This window comes from Vombatus ursinus, unplaced genomic scaffold (genome assembly GCF_900497805.2).
Source record: "Vombatus ursinus unplaced genomic scaffold, bare-nosed wombat genome assembly UNPS02014909.1, whole genome shotgun sequence".
Lineage (NCBI taxonomy): Eukaryota > Metazoa > Chordata > Mammalia > Diprotodontia > Vombatidae > Vombatus > Vombatus ursinus.
In genome coordinates, this window is record NW_020954687.1 from 7,726,811 (window position 1) to 7,751,684 (window position 24,874).

At 35.0% G+C, this 24,874-nt stretch overlaps 1 protein-coding gene and 1 pseudogene across 1 annotated transcript in view; one reads left to right on the plus strand and one right to left on the minus strand.

Annotated features, from left to right (window-relative positions):
* LOC114029067 overlaps window positions 1-396 on the minus strand; it is a 43,062-nt pseudogene extending 42,666 nt beyond the window's left edge.
* A 135-nt stretch (window positions 397-531) lies between these two features.
* Window positions 532-24,874, plus strand: part of LOC114029068 (potassium channel subfamily T member 2) — a 207,213-nt gene continuing 182,870 nt past the window's right edge. The window contains exons 1-5 of the mRNA XM_027843419.1: window positions 532-563; window positions 1,058-1,238; window positions 3,400-3,564; window positions 6,175-6,311; window positions 11,117-11,180. Of these exons, the coding sequence (XP_027699220.1) occupies window positions 532-563; window positions 1,058-1,238; window positions 3,400-3,564; window positions 6,175-6,311; window positions 11,117-11,180 (579 nt within the window). The remainder of the gene's footprint in view (window positions 564-1,057; window positions 1,239-3,399; window positions 3,565-6,174; window positions 6,312-11,116; window positions 11,181-24,874) is intronic.

Consider the following 24,874-nt stretch of genomic DNA (forward strand, 5'->3'; position numbering starts at 1 on the left):
GTAAAATGGGGAGAATAAGAATTTTAACAACTATATCAGAGTTGTTGCTAGGAAAGTGATTTGCAAAATGCAAGTAACTATATAAATTTGTTATTTTTAATAATAGAGACTGAATTCTTAGAGCTTTCCAAATTCCACTTTGGTTTTAAGGCAGCTTCTTTAGCCATTGACTCTTTATTTTGTTACCTAACCAACTCTAGTTTGCGGATCTGTGATCTTTATGGCTACTCTATCCATCCAAGTTACCAGTAGGCTTCATTCTGTAATTTTTCCTTTTGAAGAGTCTCTTTTGCATTTGTCAAATGGAAGGTGAGACATTGTAGCCATTCAACATTATCCAATTTTAAAAGAGATAGGTACTTTCAGCACAAGATCTCTTATCCCTGCCCACCCCATGCCCTAAAAGATTTTTATCTCCCTAGCTATTTCACCATGGAACCATCTTCATCATTTCATTATTCTGTGATTTTCATGTTAGTATTTTTTTTAACATGAAGATCTTTTGATCCATTGTATGACTTAACCTTTAGGATGCGCTGCCGGCATGGAAGCATCCTTGTGAAGTCAGTTTGCTATGATCATATAGCTAGTCTCTATCAAGAGACAGAACTTGAACCCTTGTTCTGCTGATTCCAAGGTTGGCTCCCTACCTACCATGTCTCATTGACTCCAAAAATGAAACGCAACAATAAAATGGTATTTATTCCACAAATCACACATAGATATTGTTCTTATTGCTTTATAATCAGGATTTATTGCACTATATCTGTGTTGTCATTGGGACAAAAAAAAGTTCAGTTTTATTTCTTACAGCTCTTTTGTGACCAACTATTAATCAAAACCTACTATGTTACTATAACCAGAAATATAATTTCTAAACATATTTCTAAAATATGTTACTGAAAAAACTATGTTATAGAACATTTTAAAATTACAATACCATCCATGTCAATATTCGACTATTTTTTGTGGATTTCTTCATCTTTTAATACAGTGATGACTAACTAATGCCTATTGAAGGTATTCACTTCAATGTTTTTGTCTTTATTTACCATAGTATTTGTGGAATTCAGCATCTTGAGCGAGCAGGAAAGAAACTGACTCTCTTTGACTCCCTTTATTTCTGCATTGTGACCTTTTCTACTGTGGGCTTTGGGGATGTCACACCTGAGACAGCGCTCTCCAAGCTTTTCGTTGTCATTATGATCTGTGTTGCTCTTGTAGTCTTACCCATACAGGTGAAACCTAACTCTCTTATATTTTATAGAGCTGTGTAAATTGTTATAATGGCTCACTTTTTATTTATCCTAAAATTTTTACTAAGAAATAAAGACCTTTGTTTTATCTGGCCAAATAAAAAATGCCTAAAAAATGTTGTCATATCTAATAATTGAAACAAGGATAGGTGACAATGTCTTTTGTTATTCAATAATATCAAAACCTATATTTACTTTTCAGGAACAAGAAACTTCCTATTTTTTATAACATGTTTTCAAAAAATCTTTTCCTTCATATCATATGAAAAAATATTGAATTTAATCACTCCTTGGGATAAAATACCAGCTTTTGAAAGTATTAGTACCCTGGCTTCCCAAAAAGGGAAAACAAAAAGGAGGGAAATCTATACTACCAACTTTATGTTCAGCAGACATTTAAATTTTTACATTGTTCAGTGAATGAAATGTAACCTTGAAGAAAATATTCATATATTATTCCATCAAAAGGATAAATAAGAAGTTGTAGATAGTAAACTGGACTTAGTATCAGGAAGATCCGGGTTTAAGTTCTGTCCCTGACAAATAGTGACTATGAGATTCTAGGAAGGTCATTCGTGAGCAAGTGTCCTACATTTTAAGTATATACTAAATCTCTCATGTTCCCAAGCAACTCTCTGAAAATCAAGGTTATGGAACAGGTATTAGTAAATAGTGCTTCCTCATTGTGAATGCCCTGCTCCAATGAAATTAGAGGTCTTGTCCAAAATCAAGTTTACAAAAACAATAACAATTTACCTCTGGCTTGGAGCTGAGGAGGGTAGAGAAGAAAAAAGAATATTTACTGGAATAAAAGTGAAAGCATCCACCAACTCTACAAATAAGGAAGAATATGTCTTTTCTGTGTATGAATACAGTGGGCCCGTCTAACTCTCTGCCATTGCCTTGTGCCATATACCTGTATAACAGAGGTTGGGCTGTGCAGAAACGTGCTGAAACAAGCCACTGGCATTTACAACCCCAGTGCATTGGTGTAGTTCACCTACACTTTAAATTTATATAGGAGACTTCTTTCTAACCCTTTTTCCCCCTTCATATTTTGAGAAGTAGAAAAGTAAGGAAAGAGGGGGATCTTCCAGCTATTAAGTAGCTGGAATAGGACTGTGTATAATGTTGAGTATCTTTTGTAGGTAGATATGAGTTACATATACCTGGAAAATATGGGAGGATTCAGAGATTTTTCTTTTGACGCTGCCCAAAATGTTAGATTCAATGCAAATAATCATATGGAAAGTCAAGTTCAATCTTTTAATATTTGCTGTCACTCTATTCATTGTGCCAGGTTGTATAGTAACGTGATTTTTCCTATTATATTTTGGTATTATATAATATCATTTACTGGGCAGTTAGGTGGCACAGTGGATAGAGTGCCAGGCCTGGAGTCAGAAGACTCATCTTCCTGAGTTCAAATCTGGTGTCAAACACTTACTGGTATTTACTGGGCAAATCACTTAACCCTGTTTGCCTTAGTTTCTTCATCTCTAAAATAAGCCAGAGAAGGAAATGGCAAACCATTCCAGTGTCTTCGCCAATAAAACCCCAGATTGGGTCACAGAGAGTTGGACATGACTTATAAGTGACAAAACAACAACAATAGCATTCAGTAGGATAAATCGTGCAACCTAACATAGTAAATAGAGTCATGCCCTTGGAATTAGTAAGACCAGAGTTTAAATTCTGCCTCTGACAGTCAGCCCCTTAACTATAAACACTGCCTCTGAACAACTCTCTAAGAGAATAAGCTTTAGACAAGTTGCCCATCTACAACATGGAGTGACTTTTCACACAAGAAGTATCCTAAAGTGATGAACTCATAAGTCCAGCTAGAAAAAACCCAAACAATAACTGCTCTCCTGAAAAGAAAAATACAACCAATCAACAAACTACAACAACAATAATATAGGGTTTTTTAGAACCTAAATATTCTAGAAGAGTATTTGAGCAAAGATTTTATTTACTAATCACTTTTCATGTGAAAGCAGCATTGCTAAAAGGCAGCAAAGATAATTCAAATCTCAGGAATTTCCATTTAAGAAAGAGTAAACATAATGAAACACTAAATGCATTACATCAATCTATATTTCAAGCCTGACATTCCTTATTCATATATAAAAATTCATTATAGTTTGAACAGCTGGCCTTTTTGTGGATGGAGAGACAGAAGTCTGGTGGAAACTACAGTCGTCACAGAGCTCAGACAGAGAAGCATGTTGTTCTGTGTGTTAGCTCCCTGAAGATTGATTTACTTATGGATTTTTTAAATGAGTTCTATGCTCATCCAAGACTACAGGTACCTTTGATGTAGAATACTTTTTCTACTGTATTAAACAAAGTAAAATAATAAAAAATTAAATTAGAAATTGATGTAGTATACCTTCTGGAAAGTTGTCATTTATATGGATGAGTTTAGGAAGGAGTGAATAAAGACACTACAGTTATGATCAGTGGCACACATAAAATAATGCATCCATTCATTGTACTTTATGCTGCCTTCTGTAGCTAAAAAGACAAGACAGATGGAATTATGCTATCACTACAGAGAAAGAGCTTTCTGTGAATTAAAAGTTGTCTCTTTCTCTCTAGATCAGGCTTAAGTAATATTTTCATGAAACATTGGGTTTTAATATACAATGATATAAACAGTAAAATTTGATCCTTTTTACTATCATCTGCTTATTTGAGTTCTATGAAATTTTAACAGGTGTTGCTAAGAGAGAAATGTCAGGCAATTTGTACTTAGTTATAGAAGAATGCAAGCCATATCTTTGTGATAGAGTGTTATCTAGAATGTTTGCACTAACCACATGGATTTAGGACATGTACAAAGCTAGTCCAAGAGCCACAAAGTTTCATGATTGTATGTCTTTGTTTATGCACATAGAATTTAGCCCTCCTTGTCACTGTGGCCATGACACATGGCAACTTTCCATTTCTGTTGAGGGCTCCTTAAAATTCAAATTAAAAATATAATGTGGAGGTTTAGCATCATTGAATACTGATGACTTTGAGTAGTGTAATTGGCTTATATCAAGAGATAAAGACACCGTTGTTAAAAAAGTGAACATAATTCATAGCAGAAGATCTATGAGTTCAGGCTTTGTGAACCATTTCCTGTTCTTAATAGTCTTGTTTATTAAGTGTTAAGTAAAATGATGTAAATATTTGGGATACTATTCACATAATTATGTATTTATTTGAACAAATCCACATTTATTTTCTGTACTTTTTCCTTGTCACATTCATGCTGGGAAATCTGCCAACTATGCCCATGATGTACTGTAAAAAGGATCATCTGGGGGGAGCAAAATAAAATGAGGGAGAGAGAGAGAGAGAGAGAGATTTGGAAGTTAATATTTATAAAACCTGACCCCTAAGATAAAATCAGATAAATTTTCTTTTTCAAATTCTAGACAGTATCCACAAAGGCAAATTCTCTTAGAAGCCCTTGATAGATGCAGCCTAGGAAAAGTAGGTGACCATTTATCTAGGGGATTGCTATTCCTGTGGCTAGACCTGCTGGTTATTTGAATGCAGTGAATGAAACTAATCCCACAGTGATGAATTTATGCCATTATAAGATATGAGACTACATTATAATATATTGATTTATAGTATCCTATAATCATGTAGTAGTAATTAATAAACAGGAATTTCTCATGTATCGTGCAATCTCAATGCCCTACATGTTCTGTTTAGCAAAGGTACCACTGGAGGTAGCAACATTTATAACATAAGCAACATTCCTCTTTAGCTATGAAAGTATTATTACATTGTCTTCTGGAATGACATTTTAGTCCTTTCACATGACACAGCAAAATAACCTACATTCTTAGAGGACTTTAAGATTTGCAAAATACTTTCCTCACAACACCCCATCAAGGTTGTGTAAGTGCAATTTTGCCCATTTTATAAGAGTAAACTAAACTGAAGGAAGGTTAAATGATTGGCCCATGATCACATGTTTTGTCAGCAATGGAGCAGGGATTTGAACCTCTATCTCCAAATTCACATTTCTGGAGCTTTTTTCTTCCTCATTCACAACTCTTTTAATAGGGTTTCTTAACCTAGGGCTCATGGACCCCTACTGGGTATATGGATAGATTTCAGGGAGTCCATGAACTTCAATGAGTTCCAAAAAATATCTCCATTTTTATTAACATCTAGCTGAAATCAAACATTTTTTTCCATTATTAAAAAAATTCTAAGCAATTCATAGAGTTCATGACTTCCAAAGGGGTCCACACAAAAAGTTAAGAACCTTTACTTTAAAGGCATTCTTGTTTTAGAACTCTTATTTCTATTTGTTTGTTTTGCCATTTTACATTTTTGGAATTACCACTTTTACCTATGTGTGGGATATGATCAGAAAATAAACCCTAGTACTTATGTAAGGTTAAGGTCAAAAGATGAATTTTATTAATAGTGTATAATGTTAAAATGAGCTAATATTGCATTGCTAAGAATATAAAACACATGTAAGCATGCCTTGTGTTATTTATAACTTTTGGCAATAGGTATATGTTGAACAAGGAGGTTCACATGGGATTACCTATTGAGAAAGCTAATCATAATGTATTGTTCTGGGTAAGTGGTGAGAAACATTTTTCTATCACATATATAGATAGAAAGATAACTTCTCTGTTTCTATGTCTCTTCCTGACTCTCTCTCTCAATCACTAATAATATGGAGATAAGTCAGATATATCATGTTTATATGGATAGAATAAATCTTTAATTTGCATTTTATGACATTATAAAAGCATCTTCATTATAAATATGCCTTTTATCAGGATTTTCAATTTAACTAGTTGTCATCATTTAGAAAATTAATTCACCTAGATAGTACACACCAATTTTTTTTTATTTTCCTTCATGGACTTGTTTTTTTTTTTTTTTACAGGATTATTATGTGGTAATTTTATGTCCAACTGAAATAGATATTCAGGTTCGAAGAGTCCTTCAGATTCCAATGTGGTCCCAAAGAGTCATTTACCTACAAGGTTCAGCCCTGAAAGATCAGGATCTATTGAGAGCAAAGTAGGTATTTTTTGATTTTTGACATTTTTATTATACTGTCTAATATTCAATCACTACTATGTGGTGTTGCAAACATTAGCCTGATCCTATTCATTGGAAAATCCCTCATTTACCTTAAGAATTGTGTGTCCTGTAAAATTCTAAAAGAAGTACCAGCATGTCCCAAGTTTTTATATAACCCAGAGAGCTAGCGAACTCTTTTTTTCCAGTTCCTCCTCTTTATAGGTCGTAATGCCAATGTTGTTAGTATAAGGGGTATAGACAGATTATCCTATTAGAATACCTCTGAGGGAAAAAAAAAGAATATTTCTGAACTTGAAACCTCAATGGAAATGCCACTTCTACTTTGAATGTTTTATATTTTCTTGAACCCTAGGCTCAAGACTATGATAAAATAGTATCCACCACAGAAACAAACAGACTGATATGCTTAATTGTATACAGAGTTGTCCATTTTTTAAAAAATCTCATAGGCATAGTGATATGAAAGAGAAATGGATCAGAGCTGTGATTTCATTGATACAGGAATTTCCAAAGGGAGAAAAGTCCTATTACTGAAGATTTGCACCTCAGAGACTTAAATAACCAAAAAAAAAAAAAAAAAATACATTGAACACTGAGAGACCCTTGCCCAGAATCACACAACCAGTATATGTTAGAGGTAGGATCTGAACTAAGGTCTTCCTGGTTTTGAGACCAGCTTTCTACCCACTATACCACATTGCCTCTCAAAGGCATAATATCAATAAAGAATAATAAAATTTTTAAATGCTTTTAAACAACTACCGCATTAAAAAATGTACCTATAGCTTCTGCCTCACTTAAGTAGTCTTTAACCAGTCTAAAGACATGTTCTGGTCCAAGAGTTTTAGGTCACTATTCTAGATGTTTTAGCTCACTCTCAGTAGCTCCCCTCCCCTCCCCTCCATCGTTTTTTCCCCTGATGATACATTTACTAAACAGAAACAGGTATGGTTTGAAAAAATATGATCATCTACAAACTTTGAAATTCACCTTAAGCTTTGTTTCTTCTTCTTATCCTTTTCTATTTAACAGATTTCAGTGTTGAAAATTTTGTTAAGTATTATAGAGGCTACAACATTTATTGTCACACTGATAATTATTGTGAAAGTTTTGTAATTAAGATAGGATTTTGTTTTCTAGCCCCTGGCAATGCCATGCAAGAAGAATGCTGGCATAGCATAATTACCTTATATAATCAGACAAGTAGTGATTATTTTTTTAGATTTTTTTTGTTAAAATACTTTCAAATTACTGAATATTTTAGTTCAACAAGGTTTTATTGAACACCAAGTGTTTGACATTGTAGTAAACATTTTGTGAAATTAAAAAAAATAATATTGAACATTATTCAGGTCTACTAAGACTGTATGAATTTTGCCCAGATACAGTCAGTGGAGGGCTTGGATTCAAATCATGGGAGCCCCAGGACAGTAAGAACCACAACATGGTAGCAAAAATAACTTTTATTAAATGGAAATAAGCTCATGTTTCCAACAGCAAAAAGAAGCCCCAATTAATCCCCTACGAAACAGCCATGTATAGTTCTTATTAGTTATATTTCTTTGGGTAATTCATTTAACACTTCTGAGCCTCAGTTTCCTCATGTACATGTGAGGATCACACTAGATCGTATTTAAGAACTTTTAGCTCTAAATGCTATGACTTTGATTAAATCCATGATGCATTACCAGTGGCTGAAGTCACTGTGTAGGAGGCTTTTATAGAATGAGTCAGTAAAGTCTATAACAGTAGTTGTTCCCACAGTTGCTAGCAAGTTGTTTTTGGACAAGTCCCTTTGGAATTAAATGTTTCTTCACTGAATCTTCTGGGAGGCATACTTCTTTGAAGCCAATGAAAAAAGCCAAGAGGGAGTTCCGACTATTAGGATGGCTTAGAATACAAACCGTTTGTCTCTTGCTCAATAGTGTTGGCACTTTCTGAGAGTTTGGAAGGAATACTGAGGCTGTTTTGGTTTGCTTACCTTAATTAGAATGCTTAAACTTAATGCTTAAACTATTCTTGAAAGTGAAGTAAGACATTTTCTAAGCATAATTAATGGAATATACTTAATGGTGCACTAAATTTAAATTTCTTTAGCAGTGTGTGAGTGCATCAGGTGAGTTGATTATATTAAATATGATGCCATGGCATTGTAAAGAGAGAAACTTTTCCATCACTTTAATTATTACGTTGATGCCTTTTGGAACTGTATTAACTGGGGGTCATCCTCTAGGCCTTAATCTCACTACACATATTTTGCAATCAATTGCAAAATTGCAAAATCTTGTTTTTAATCTCTGTAGTCTCTTGTTAATTTTCCCTTCTCTCTACTCATATGGATCTTTGTAGTTCAGGTCCTTTTTGATCAGTCAGTCAAAAACATTTATTATGAACCTGTTATTTGTTAAGCATTATGCTAAAATGTAAAAGACAGTTTCTGCCCTCAGGGAATTTACAATCTAATGGGGAAAACAATATGCAAAGAATTCTGCACACACAAGATATGTACAGGATAAATTGTTGAGAATCAACAGATGGAAGACAGTAGTAGTAAGACAGATAAGGGAAAGGCTTCTTGTTGAAGGAGGTATTTTAGATGGGTCTTAAAAGAAGCTGGAAAGCCAGAAGGTAGAAATGAAGAGGGAGAGAATTCTAAGCACTGGGGAGAGTACATGAGTGGGGAAAAATAAGGTATAAGAAAAATAGAAAACTTGAAAAGGGGAAACATTTATAAAGACCTTCAAATGGCAATCAGAGGATTTTATATTTTATACTATAGACTACAGGCTGCCATTGGAATTATTGAATAGGAGAGTGACATGGTCAGAACTGGGCTTTAGGAAGGTCACTTTAACAGATGAATGGAGGATAGCCTGAAGTTGGGAGAGACTTAAGTCAAAGACCAAGCAACAGGCTATTATAATAGTCCAGGTATGAAGTGATGAAAACCTGTACCAAGATGGTGGCAGTGTTGTAGGAGAGAAGGAGTATTATATAAAAGTTGTTGTGAAGATAGAATTGACAAGACTTAGAAACAGATCAGATATGGTCGATCGAGAGTTGAGGATGACAACCTAAGCTTTGAGCCTGGGTAACTGGGAGGGTGGTGGTACCCTCCACAGTAATGGGAAATTAGAAAGAGGGGAGGGAGGAAAATTTTGAGTTCACTTTTGGACTTGTTGGGATTAAGACTGTCTACAGGGTATCCAGTCTGAGCAGCCCAATAAGCAGTTTGAAATATGAGTCTGGGGAAAGCAAAGCCAAGATAGTGGAGAAAGGGCAGGGATTTGCCTAAGCTCTCCGAAATTCCCTTCCAAACAACTTTAAAAATGAATTCTGGAACAGCTGAACCTAAGTCTTGCTGGATTAATTAGCTTCCTATTTGGCCTCATGGCCTCAAAACTTTCCCTATTCCTATCTATCCTCCACACAAATACCAAAGTTATTTTCCCTAAAGTTTAATCCTGACTGTGTGAGCCCCCTATTCAATAAACTCTAGTAGCTTCCTATTAACTTCAGGATCAAAAAAAGGAGGGGGCAAGAAACCAACTCACCAATCAATAAATGCCAGTAGCTCCTGATTATCTCTAGGATGAAATACAACTAACATTTAGAACTCTTCACAAATTGGCCCTTCCCATCTTTCCAGTCTTCTTATGGAGATGGCTAGTGGCACAATTGATAGAATATATCAGGAAGACCTGAGTTCGAATCTGGCCTCAGACACTGACTAGCTCTGTGATCATGGGCAAGTTACTTAACTTTTGTCTTTTTCAGTTTTGTTAACTATAAAATGGGAATATTAATAGTACCTACCTCCCCAGATTGTTCTGAAGATCAAATGTGATAGTATTTGTGAAAAGTGCTTAGCACAGTGCCTAACACATAGTAGGTGCCATATAAAAGCTTATTCTCTTTCTTCTCATCTTCCCTTCTTATACAGTACTCCAGTCTGTGGTCCAGCCATACTAGTCTGTTTACTATGCACACATACTGTGCTCCATCACTCTTTTCCCTGCCTTTGTTTTGGTTGTCCCCCTGGATTGGAGTGAGATTTTTCATCACTTTCACTTCTTGGAACCTCAGTTTTTCTTTAAGATAGTTTAAGTTCTATCTTCTACATTAAATCTTTCTAATTTCCTCCGGGTCTTAGTGCCCTACCTCTAGAGTTACCTGCCTTGTATTCAGTTAGTATATATTCTCTTATCTACTTACATTTGTCCACATATTCCCTGTTAGAATAGAAGCTCCTCTAGGGCAGTGACTGCATCACTTTTGTCTTTATATTCCTGAAATTTAGGAGAGTACCTGGAACATGGTAGTAGTCCCTGAATAAATGCTTGTCAATCAATTTGATTGATCTGTAGAATGGGGAAGGTTATTGTGTATCTCAAGTAGGTAAAATTGCTATACAATGTAAGCAGTTATTATTGAAGCATTAATGTGAAGCTTTATCATAAAGAATAATGCTCACTTCCTGATTTAACTAAAACATTGATGTGAAAATGCCATTTCTAGAATTGAGAAAAAAAATTGGCATCCTTTTCACTATGACACTGTAGGAAATGTTGAGTTAATTCTGGCAAATACAGTGGTGTCTAACAGTGTTTAGAAGAAGCTCATATGATAAAAACGTTGGCATGATCTGTTTTTATTCAGCTTCTATTTATTATTTGAGTACACTAACAAATTCTATATGCATGCTCTATAACCCTGGATTTTAGCCAAAAGTATAATATAGATTTCAGTACATGGTCTCTTTTTTTCCTATTTGTTTTTAGGATGGATGACGCTGAGGCTTGTTTCATCCTAAGTAGTCGGTGTGAAGTCGACCGGACATCATCAGTAAGTATAAAATTCTCCTTTAGAAACCCATGTTTCCTACTGGTTATACTTTTGTGCCTTACTGCCTCCTTAAGCATTTGTTATTTTTATTTTTTTCTCTTGTAATAAATGTTTATTGACCCTAATTGAAAATAATGTGGTTCTAAAATCTCTTCTCTGAAAAAGAAAGTTGCCAAGTTGACTGAGTCAGCCTGAGGGTTTTTGAAGTTCTTCCAACATCTCCCCACTGGTTCAGTGATTCTTGGTGAACAAAGTGAAGTGATAGATATACCAATTGTAGTGTTGCTATTTTATTTATTCATTGAATATCCAATATAGCATTTGTCTGTTAAGTGAAGTTGCTCAACAGCTTCCATGGTTTTATTGGTAAAAGGATAAGACTGGATTAGACAGTTTTTAACTTTTACCTCTAATATTCTGTGATCCTATTAAATTTACACATTAATGGCAGTGCATGTAGGTAATTAAGCAACTTTCCTTGTAGTACATTAATGCAATATTGTACAATGCAGTTCTAATTATCTTGGGAAAATGATTTGAATGATTGGCAGAGTTAGCCAAATGCCCATGCCTACCACACAATCTCAGTCTTGCACATGGCAGCCATTTAAATATTTATTAAATTGTTTGAATCAAAGGTATACACGCATTATGTGTGTGTATATACACAGAAATATATATATTATATACATACACATTTACATATGTATGTATATGTGTGTGTATGTGTGTTTGTAATTATTTCAGGGACTGTGTATAGTACACCATCTCTGTGTCACAGTTTTGGTGTAATTTTGATTTCATGGATTCTGATATTGCTATTTTATGTCCCCATCAGTCATTTCTCTAGTCATGTCTTTGTCTTGAGGGACAGTATTGTGAAGTAGAAACAGTGCTAAACCTGTAGTCAGGAAGACCTGGGTGTTTGCTAGGTGTATGAGTGTGAACAATTCACTTAACCTCTGTGTGCCTCTGTTTCCTTATTTGTAAAGTAGGGATAATAAATTAATAATAGCTCAAAGGGTTTTTGTGAGTGAGATAATATTCATAAAGTACGATATAACTGTTTGATATATACATTGAGAATAGTATTAGAATGGGGATAAATCTGCTTGGGGGGGATAGGGAATAGTGGCTGTTTTAGTGCTTTTATACTAACCGTGTCTGCCTTTTGTAGTGGATTGACCTGGTTTCCTGTTAAAGAAGTTACTGATTCCCTCTCATTAATTAATTCCCTTATTTCTTAGGAAGGGGATTGGGTTATAATACAAAGTTGATTCTGTAATTACTATTGCTACTAATTTATAGAAATTTTTTTTTGGTCTGTGTCTACTCAGTTTTGTTTCATAGAAAGTGATTATGATAGCATAACTCACTCGTTAATACAAGAAATCTATGCCAAGTGCCAAATCAAATTAGAGTACATATGGCAAGTAACTCAAAGTCAGTATACAATATTCAAAGACTTTATGTTTCTTGAAGCTATAGAGTACTTTCATTAATAATTTTGCATCTTGATCAATAATCCTCTCTACCTCCCTCCATCTCTTTCTCTCTTTCCCTCTGTCTCTGTCTCTCTTTATCTCTCTCTGTGTCTTTGCGTCTCATCTCTATGTCTCTGTGTGTCTGTCTCTCTGCCTCTCTCTCATTTCTCCCTCTCATTCAATAAAGCCAAATTATCTCATCTACATTATTAAATCCACTGTAGGACTCCTTCAGAGAGCAACATATTTTGCAAGTTACTTGCTTTTTTCCTAGAATGTAGAAAAGGAATAGCAATGTCCCATCACCACTGAATGCTCAACCAAGCAATTCCAAATATTTGTCCATTCTGAGTCCAACCAACAAGATACACAGAAGTATATTGGCCTTTGTAACACAAGAAAATCTGTGTCTTCTAAGATGCTTTCATTTTAGATTTACCTTTTTAATAAGGAATGCCTTCCTACATATATAACTATAAAAGAGAGAAGCATCGAAGAACATTTTGAATTTATTGTGTTGTTGCGGTATGTATGCCATGACGTGCCCTTTCAAAATGGAATTTTCACATATCCTGCATCCTATAAGATATTTGTGATATTTTTCTTGGTAATACCATAGTTGCCCAAGATTAGTACTTTTTTTCCTCTTAAATTAGATCTTTGGGCATTGTTTGGTTTAATGCTAGAACACTTAACCACTATGTACATATATGTGTGTATATATATATATGTATATACATATCTATCCTTATCTTCTCTACATATGTGTATATGTATATATATATATATTTATACTCATATATACCTATATCTTCTATTTGTGTGGATGTGTACATGTATGTATATATATATATTCACACATATATACCAATATCTTCTATATTTGTATATATTTATATTCATATACACCAATATATTCTATATTTATGGATACATATGTATATGTGTGTAGATACATACACATATTAAACTCATATATTGATAAATTTAATGTGTGTGGCTATGTACCAATCTATTCCATATGTGTATATATTTATACTAACATATACCTATATCTTCTATGTGTGATACACATCCATATATAAGCATGAATATATAGTGATATCTTCTTCATATGCATATATTTACACCTATATATACCTGTATTATATATTTACACATACACATAAATATGTACATATGTGTGCATTATGTGTATGTAAATATATATCAAAGTATAGAGAAATATATAATTCTCTGCAATTCATTGTCTTAGAGAATTCCCTTGGGATACTGAGAGATTAAGTGAGTTGCCCAGTATCACATAGTTAGTATGTGTCAGAGGTAGGTATCAGGTCTTTTCTCACTTAGACCCTCCCTCTACCCATACAATCCAAGCCTGTGATTTCATCCCTGTAAGGAATTTTCCGTGAGGAAACTTCCTCTAACAGTGCAAATTAGAACCTTCTCTGTAGTTTAAAGCCCTAGAGGTTTGCCTGACTACATTGAAAGATTAATTGACTCTGAGGCTGGCATACTACATCATGCTGCCTCTCCTAATAATAAGCAAAATTAATTAATTCATATTTCTTAAGCATCCTTATTAAGTTTTCCATATTATTTCAGTGAAAGTGAAGAGATGAAAAACTGAAGAGAGAAATATTATTCCAATGAAAATCACTGCCTTCCAACCAAATACCAGAGTAGTGATTAAGATTTTACTAACAGGTTATGCTTGCTTTAAAAAGCCAAAAATTATATGATTATGCTGAACCCTGTTCTTTTGAGCTTACTTTATACTATTCTCCTTTATGTACCCTGTACTTTAGCCAGATTGCATTAACCATTATCCCTTGAGTATGTTTGACACTTTCCAACATTTTGTTTAAATGATGTCTTTCATAGACTTATTGATGAGTGATTTAGTAGAATGGAAAGCTCTTTTCTTTCCCATTTCTGCATACAGAAATATAATTTATTCATTGAGTATAGAATAATCCTTTACTTTTATTATTCTGATAGAATTCATTTGAAGCTAATACTTCTTAATGAAATTCTCTCCCCCCAAAATCTGTTACTAAGCTATTCTAGTGCCTTATTAAGAGTTCCCATGTATACTTCTTCAGCTAAGTATAGCATTGGAAAATATTAATTGCACCCTCTTTTTGACAGATGCAATGCCTTATTTAAAAAAAAAAGCTGACAGTTATTTGATTGCTGACACTGCAAAATTTAATGAATCATTCTTTTTTGTTCTTCTAAAATAGCAGTGTTCCTAGAACCAGGAGAAATGCTTCCAACCCTAGAATTAGTTTCTGTACATTGCTCTTTTTTTTTGTTTGTTTTGTTCTGAATTAAATCAAACTGAAAAAAAATGAATAGGTAGTATAAAGACTCATGCCATGGAATTAATAAAATTTCATGAAAATGAATGCATTCATATGTTAAATCATCTCACAAGATGTCTTTATTAGAATGCTTACTTTTAGAAATTCGCTGTTAAATCATGGATATGAAAGAGGCACAGCAGCTGTTTTGGTGGTTTGATTGTTCTCCTGCTTGATAAAGGACTGGAATCTAATCAAAAATTAATATTCTGTGGTTGAAAAGCATTATTAAGGTCAAAACACTTTCTGATGATGTAGATAGAAGAATAGCTTGTTTCTGGGAGAATTTTAACTACAGAAAGCTAATGAAAAGGAAACAAATTTGTACATATACTTAGTCTCCTATATAAGCATTTTAAAAATTAATTAATTTTTTAATTTTCAGCATTCATTTTTATAAGATTTTTAGTTCCAATTTTTTTCTCCCTCATTCCACCCACCAAGATGGCAAGCAATCTCATGTAGGCTATACATGTACAATCATATTAAACATATTTCCACATTAGTCATGTTGTGAAAGAAGAATCAGAATAAAAGGAAAAAAAAAACCGAAGAAAGAAAAAAACAAATAAAGTGAAAATAGTATACTTTGATCTGCAGTTAGACTTAATAGTTCTTTCTCTGGATGTGGATAGCATTTTCCATTATTAGTCTTTTGGAATGTCTTAAATCATTGTAGTGCTGAGAAGAGCCAAGTCTATTAAAATTGACCATCACACGATGTTCCTGTTACCATGTACAATGTTCTCCTTATTCTTTTCACTTCACTATAAACATTTATTTTAAAAGACAGTACTGATATTTAAGTCAGAGGACAAATGAGATGATGAGGGCGAATAAAGCCTAACAGAATAATCCCTCTTTTAAAGCTTCATTTTGTTTGTCTTTAAGGTATAAAAGTAATAAAATGATAACAAAAACAAGGGGCTGGTGTGGATCCTCTTGTCATTCTATCAAAATGATCAAGTTTGCATTTGTGTGACTCATTTGCGGCTTTACTGTCTTTCCTCTCATATAGATCTTAGTGACATGTAGTGTATAAGCACCTTGAAAACAGGAACATTATGCAGCTTCCTGCAGGCCTTCCTATAGCTCAGAATAGTGTCTTATACATAGTAATTAAATAGTAAACTCCTACTAGGTTCAAAAAAAATGAAATTGTCTCTGACTTAAATGAAATTTCATCCTACTGAGGCACACAATCAGTACATTTGTAATAAATAGAAAGTTTATAAAAAGTTATTTCAAGAGTGAAACATGCTAACAACTGGGTGTAATGAGAAAAGACTTTTTCTAGGAAGTCGCAACCTGAGGTGTGATTTGGAGGGTGCTAGGGGTCTAAGGAGTACTGTTACAGTAATAATGATAGTAGTTAATGATCAATTCATAATTGTTATTTATTGATTTACTTATGTAGGATTACTCTGTACTCTGTCCTTGCCACATTATCTTCAACAGTATTCTGTGTATGGGCCAGTGATTTCTTGACTCTAGAGATATGTGATGTTCTATCTCAGAAACAAATATACTGTATTTCTTTATCAGCTATTTCTTCCATGTTACTAGTGCTGCTATAGTCATGTGATTCCTCTTTCCTATTTTCTCATATCCTTGTTCACATCAAGCATGCTTTCATGTATGCCTGTTCATTCAATCTTTCTATATACACAATTGCCTTTCCGTTTTTTCTCATTCTTTCCCAGTTTCCAATGTCATTATGGATATCACTGACCCTTTACCCACTGGCATAGCATATAGAGAGGCCAGACTTTGAATCAGGAAAATAGGTATGAACTTCTTGTAAACAGGGTCTGTCTTTTGCCTGTCTTTGTATACCCAGTGCTTAGGACAATGCCTAGAACATATTAGGTGCTTAATAGTGTTTATTGACTAACTGATTTTGAATCTTACCTCAGACACTAATCATGTGACCCTGGGCAAGTCAATTTCTCATTTATGCTTCATTTATCAAATCAGTTAATATATGTAAAACATTTTTCAGACCTCCAAGAACTATGTAAATGTCATTACATTTAGTACAATTATTTCTTCTTTTTATGTTTTGTTTTTCCCTCATAATAAAGCCTGTGTTAATATTATACTTTTAAGAATATTTCATTTATTGATTTTGTCCCATTTTTTTATTTTTGTTTTTTTCTCTTTAACTTTTTAAAATTTGCATCATTTAAAAATACTGTCCCCCTGGATTGTTCTAGCACCCCTCAGAGAGTGGTATTACCTACTTTGGGAACCTCTAGCTCCAGGTGGGAGACATTGGAATTTCATAAGCAATGGGATAACATAGTGAGGCCTGTGTAATGTGAATATCTGTTTGATAGCAAGATGGAGAATAGATTGGAGAGGGAAGAGACTAGAGGCAAGGAGGCTATCCTCCAGGTGATCAGTGGTGAAGGCCTGGCCAAAAGCCAGTAGATAGAGAATTTGTAGCACTTGGTGCCTGTTTGTATATGAGGAGTGAGGGAGAGGGAAGTCAAAGATGACTAGAAGATTACACACCTGGGTGACTAAAAGGATAGGACTACCCTTAACAGAAATAGAGAAGTAGGGGAGAGGATAGGGATATCTGTTTCTTAGACTGTAAGTTCATTTTTCATCTTTGTTGCCCTCTTATCCAGCACAGTGCCTTGCAAAGAATAGGTTATGTGATAAGCATTTGTTGCATTAACGCTTCTTTGTATATTTTACAGGATGATTTAGTTCTGTCTTAACCATGTTTGTTCTACTCTTTTCAGTTTGAAAACCATCTTCCTTGGTAGAAAAGTTGGAAACAAAATAGGAGTGGATGAATTCCACTTTCATCTATTATCATTTCTTATCCTTGTTCTGATTCAAAGTAGTTTAAGAATTCCTTTTAGGGGGCAGCCAGGTGATGCAGTGGATAGAGCTCTGGCCTTGGAATCAAGAGGACCTGAATTCAAATGTGGCTGCAGACACTTGACACTTACTAGCTGTGTGACCCTGGGCAAGTCACTTAACCCCAACTGCCTCACCAAAAAGCAAAAAGAAAAAAATCCTTTTTAGAAAATATCATTTTTCATAAGTTTGATTATTCTGGGCTTTAGACTTCCTGATATTAATCTTATAGATATGTGCTGGGTTTTTCAGGTTTATCTTTGGTGACTGACTCCATCTTTTGTACTATTCTTTTAAAATATGAAATCATTAGAGAACGTCATGTGTGCCACATTGATGCCTCTCCATTTTCTTCCTTGTGTTTGTATGGTCACAATTTTGTATTTTAGAAATAACAACCATCTTGAATGTTATTCTCATTGAGATTCGCCTGATCATGCCATCATGCCTGTATTTTCCAATGATCTTTTTGAAGCTTAATTTCCAAAAATATGTATGTTCAGTATTCCCTTAAATATAAGAAATGCTAAATGACAAGGTAATTTTATCCCTAGGTTACTGTCATTTCCATATTGTCAATAACTATTTTTTCCTTGGTTAGAAGTAAATCTAGAGTAGCAATTCCCCTTCTCACTTTCTCTGCTCTTTCAAAGTAAATGTTTTATGAAGTGAACTGATTTTTTTTCTGAAAAATATAATTGTCACCAAGGAAATCCATGAATTCATTATATACTCTTCATTTGTGCAGAATGAGATGTCTAGCAGATGCCCAGGTACCTGAAGGCCGACAAATCAACTGTATTTTACATTTGTGCCATTTTTGTAGTTTTCAGTGAGAAATGAGTATCCATATTCTCTGTATGGCTGGGTAGTCCATAACATTTTCCCACAATCAGTTAACAAATGAGATAACATATGTAAAGTACTTTGAAAACTTTGAAGCACTGTATAAACATCATTATCATTATTATGAAGAATTATATCACCTTTGTTTCTATTTCTTTTTATTCTCAATCAAATCCTCCCCACTTTAGGTTAATGGATTTCTATGCAGATTAACTTTCTAGATGTATAGTATATTTCTCTGGCCCCATCTAATATCACAGAATCACAGACCTTTAGAAATGAAAAGGACTTCAAAGACCATTCAGTCTAACCTATATCACATTGAGGCTGTCCTTTACAACAATCCCTTTGAAACAGTTATCCAAACTACATTTGAACACAACTACTTATAGAGAAACCTCATTAGCTCTTGAAGTAGTCCATTAAACCATTGACTAGCTCCAATTGTTAGGAATTTTCCCCCTTCTCCTCTAACCATTTAAATCAAGACTGAATCTGCCCCTCAAGAAACCTCCACTTTTTGCTCTTATTTCTATCCTCTAGGGGTAAAGCAGAACATGTCTAATCTCTCTTAGACAAAATAGTCTGTAAGTACTTGAAGAAAACCTTTATGTCTCCTCTAAATATTTTCTCTTCCCTAAGGTAAATATCCCTAGTTATTTTGCTTGGTCTTTGTGTAGTTTGATCTCAAGGTCTTTTTCACCTTCCCAGGCATTTCCTCTGAATACATTCCAGCAATTAATATCATTACAAAATATGGCATCTAGAACTGAACACAATGAAAAACAATACTACAGACTTCCTTTGAATAGGACAGAGTGCATCAGGAAGATCAACAGCTTGTTCTGTAACAGGTGGCTCAGAGGATAGAGAACAGGATGTGGATTTAAGCAAGACATGATTTCAAATTTGGCCTCAGACATTAAATATCTGTGTGACCCTGGATAGCTTACTTTACCTCAGTTTCCTCATGTATAAAATGGGGATAATAATAGCACCTACCTCACAGGGTTGTTTTGAGGATCAAATTATAATATTTGTAAAACATTTTACACAGAACCTGGCACATTAAGCACAGGGGCCCTTAATAAATGCTTATTCCCTTCCCTTCCTCCTTCTAGTTATTATGCCATTTTTAATAAGACTTAAGATTACTTTCTGGCTGCTATTTATTTCTGATTAATATTAAGCTTATAGTCCACCAAGCCTCATTTTTTCAAATGAATTATTATTTAGTCACACCTCTACACTTACAGTTATATAAATTATTCTTGAACCCTAATTCATGATTTTCTGTGTAATTCTATTAAATTTCATTTTAATTAATTGGGTTCTATTTTCTAGCTTGTTGAAATCTTTTTGGATTCTGGTTTTGTCGTGTGATGTGTTAACTCTCCCTCCTAGCTTTGGATTAGTTATAATTTGATATTCATGACCCTTCTTTTTCTTTGTCAGATTGACAAAAATGTTGATGAGGTAGGTTTGGTTTAGTAGAAAGCACACCAAATTTGGAATGTTGTATTTGGAATAATGCAACTCGAGATCAAATCCCAATTCTACTACTTACTGTCCATGTCATTTTGGGCAAGTCATTTAACTTCACTGGGCCTCAGTTTCCTCATCTGTAAAATGAGGGGGTTGGGCTACATGTCATCTAAGGTTTTCCCTAAATCTGTAATCTGAGATGTTGAAAAAATGATGCCAATCATAAATCTTTGGTACACTCAGTTAGTGAATTCTTTTCATGTTGACATTGACCCACTGGAGTTTGGTCATTAAATCTTTTCCAAATCTACACGATGATACTATTTTCTAGCTTATATCTGTTCATCTCATCCACAAGGATAACATGAAAATCTTTTGTCAAAATTTTGTCAAAACCTAGATAAAATATATGTATAGCATTTTCTCATCTGATTAGTATGTAAAAAAAAAAAAAGAAAAATGAGAGTTTAGTCTGGCATCTGTCTCTGATGAAGCCACACTGACTTGTTGCATTGGGCAGGGATTTTCTTTTGAACTAGATATCTCTTTATGGTGTTCTACTCATGAAAAGTGTTGTGCCATTATGTCTTGGTGATATCTACGGGATAGCATTTATTTTCTTCTATTCAAAATTCAAGTTTATTTTATTTTCTATACTTTATGCATTGGTCTGTAAAGCTTTAGATCTATATGTATTATCTCCAATCCCCTTTATTGTTATTTTTTCCTTAGAATTCATTGGTACCTCTTTTATTATTGTTTTTATTTCTATACCATATCATTTTCCTCTATAATGTTTTAATACTTCCTCCTGCATCTTTTCACTCTTTACTTTAAAATTTTGTTTAAAGCCCTCTTGATCAGGTTAATAAGTCTCTTTCTCATCTGTAAAGAAGTCTTTTGCTAGGAATCCATTTTCCTGATCTTGTAAGCCATGGTCCAAAAAACAAAAACAACAAGAACAACAACAAAAACAACATCATATCCTGCTCTTTGAGACTATTCCAGGGATAATTATTTGCTGTAATATTGCCCCTTCTATTCCAGGGTCCTGAACTTCATCTATAATAATTCAATTCAACAAATGCATATTAAACACTACTATCTACAGAGCACTGAATTGTGTGTTGTGAGAAATATAGATGTTGTCTTAGATGTAGATTTAACCCTTAAAGTGTTTATAATAAGTGGATATGGCACCTGCATAAACAACTATAATAAAAATATGACTTGATAAGTATATAAAAAGACCTACTTAAGGTGAAAGGGAATGGATAAGCTCTTATTGGGGACATCTATCTGTAAATGCTTACTGGAAGAGGTAACATTTGACCTGGGACTTGGTGGCAGGAAGAATTGCAACACTCAGAAATAAGGAGGAAATGGGCCTTTTTTGTGTTGTTATCAGTAAAGGCACAGGAAGCTTAGGGATGGATATAGAGCAGGGGTGGGGAACCTGTGTCCTGGAGGCCACATGTGGCCATCTAGGTCCTCAAGTATGGTCTTTTGACTGAATCTAAACTTCACAGAACTAATCTCCTTAATAAAAAGGATTTCTTCTGTAAAACTTGGACTCAGTCAACAGGCTTCACCCAAGGACCACATGTGGCCTTGAGGCCGAGGGTTCCCTACACCTGGTATAGAGGATGAGAAGTAATCAATTTTGATTGTATTATAGAGTATGTGGAGCAAAGTAGTATGAAATACATTAGGTAAGGTGAAAAAAGAAGAAATTAAAACATAGAGAGCAGAGGCAAGAGAGCAGAGAAAAGGCAGGAACTTGTTAGAGTTCTCCCTCAAACCCTTCTAAACAACTTTAAATAATACCCTAAAACAAATTCTGGAGTGGCAGAACCCACAAAAGGATGGGGTAAAACAATTTTCCAGCCCAAGATAACTTAGCTGATCAGCAGAAAAAGTCTGTGGCACCAGGGAAAAGGGGAGTGCAGTCCAGCACAGACCAAGCCCCAGCAGGAGGCCTTGGGGGTGACTGAATCAGTTGCTGCAGTGGCAATTTCCAGACCTCTCAGCCCACAGAGGGTAAGGGGGTCAGATAGCTGATCAGAAGGAGATTACTTCCTGGCACAGGGAGCAGGACTCTGTTGCATTGCCCATACTTGGATCTGGGTCAAAGTCCTGTATCTCAGTCCCAGAGGCAAGAGGAGTAATAGCACACCAGAGTTTGTGGCTTGCAAGGAAGATGGAAACCTGCTCACAGTTCCAGGACAGAGAAAAAGTGCTTGTTGCTGCTTATTGACTAGAGCACAGACCAGGAGAGTAGTAAACACACCTCTCCTTACAACCTTGGAAGAACCAAAAACTTACAGGACTCCAGAATTATCTCTGAAAATAACTACAAAAAAAACCCCCAAAAACAAAAAACCTTCGTCCACTCCAGAAGCAGAACCCCACTTTAGCACAGAATTAAAAGTCAAAAAATAGGCTGAAAAAATGAGCAAACAGGGGGCTGAGCCAAGATGGCAGTGTAAAAGCAGTGACTTGCTTGAGTTCTTTCCCAAATCCCTCCAAATACCTGTAAAAAATGGCTCTAAACAAATTCTAGAGCAGAGCAGCAGAACCCACAAAAAGACAGAGTGAAACAAATTTCCAGTCTAAGACAACTGGGATAGTTGATTGGAAAGTTCTATTGTGCCAGGCTGGAAGAGAAATGCAGTTCAGCATGGGCCATGCAGGCAAAGACTGGGCCTCAGCGAACCGGGAGCAGTCCTCAAGGAACTGAATCATGGGCAGCTGTGGCGGTTTCCAGACTTCTCAACCCACAAAGGTCAAAGACAACTTATAAGGTCAGTAGGAAAGGTCTGTGACCCTGGTGAGAGAGAAGTTTGGTCCCAGCACCAGTCCTGGCACAGGCCCAGGGCAGCAGCTGTTTCCAGAGTTCTCAGCCCATAGACTGAGGGGAAATTGAATGGCTGATCAGAGGGGGATTAGAGGGATATCTTTGCTAGTGCTGAGGCAGGAATCTCTTGCTTTGCCTGTGCTTGAATCTGGGTCACAGTTGTGGGTGTCAGGCCTAGGGCGAGAAAGAGCGCTGGCGTGTTGGAGCTTGCAGTGGTGGTGGAGAGGGAATCCTCCTCACAGTTCCAAGGCAGAAAAGAGTGCTTGTAGTCACTCATAGACCAGAGTACAGACCAGGAAAGGAATAAACACCTCTCCCTTGATTGTACCACCTTGGGAGAACTGAAAATTTACAGGTCCCTAGAAGTATCTCTGAAAACAGCTGCACAAAACTACGAAAGCTTGGGACAGTACATTCTCCACACTGGAAGCAAATAAATACCTTAACAAAGAGTTTAAAAGTCAAGTAATTAGCTGGGAACATGAGCAAACTGCACAAAAAAAAGGCAGACTATGGAATCTTTCTTTGGTGACAAAGAAGATCAAAACATACAAGCAGATGAAGACAACAGAGTCAAAGCTCCTACATCCAAAGCCTCCAAGAAAAATATGAATTGATCTCAGGCCATGGAAGAGCTCAAAAAGGATTTTGAGAAGCAAGTAAGAGAAGTAGAGGAAAAACCGGAAAGAGAAATGAGAGTGATAGAAGAAAGTCATGAAAAACAAGTCAATAGCTTGCTAAAGGATACCCCAAAAATACTGAAGAAAATAAAACCTTAAAAAATAGACTGACTCAAATGGAAAAAGAGGTCCAAAAAGCCAAAGAGGAGAAGAATGCCTTAAAAAGCAGAACTGGCCAAATGGAAAAGGAATTTCAAAAGCTCGCTGAAGAAAATACTTCCTTAAAAATTAGATGGAGCAAATGGAAACTAGTGACTTTATGACAAATCAAGACATTGTAAAACAAAACCAAAAGAATGAAAAAATAGAAAACAATGGGAAATATCTCATTGGGAAAACAACTGACCTGGAAAATAGGTCCAGGAGAGAGAATTTAAAAATTATTGGACTATCTGAAAGCCATGATCAAAAAAAAGATCCTAGACATAATTTTCAAGAAATTATCAAGGAAAACTGCCCTGATATTCTCAAACCAGAGGGTAAAATAGAAATGGAAAGAATCCACTGATCACCTCCTGAAAGAGATTCCCAAAGGAAAACTCCTAGGAATATTGTATCCAAATTCCAGAGTTCCCAGGTTAAGGAGAAATATTGCAAGCAGCCAGAAAGAAATGATTCAAGTATTGTGGAAACACAATCAGGAGAACCCAAGATTTAGCAGCTTCTACATTAAGGAACTGGAGGCCTTGGAATATAATATTTCAGAGGTCAAAGGAGATAGGATTGCAGCCAAGAATCACCTACCTAGCAAAACTGAGTATAATCCTTCAGAGGAAAAATGGACATTCAGTGAAATACAGGAATTTCAAGCATTCTTGATGAAGGGACCAGAGCTGAATAGAAAATTCAACTTTCAAATACCAGACTCAAGAGAAGCATGAAGAGGTAAACAGGAAAGAAAAATTATGAAGGACTTAGTAAGGTTGAACTATTTATATTCTTACATGGAAAGATGATATTTGTAACTCATGAGACCTTTGTCAGTATTAGGGTAGTTGGAGGGAAAAAATTATATGTATATGTATGTGTGCATATATATATATATATAGATAGATAGATAGATAGATAGATAGATAGATAGATAGATAGATAGATAGATAGA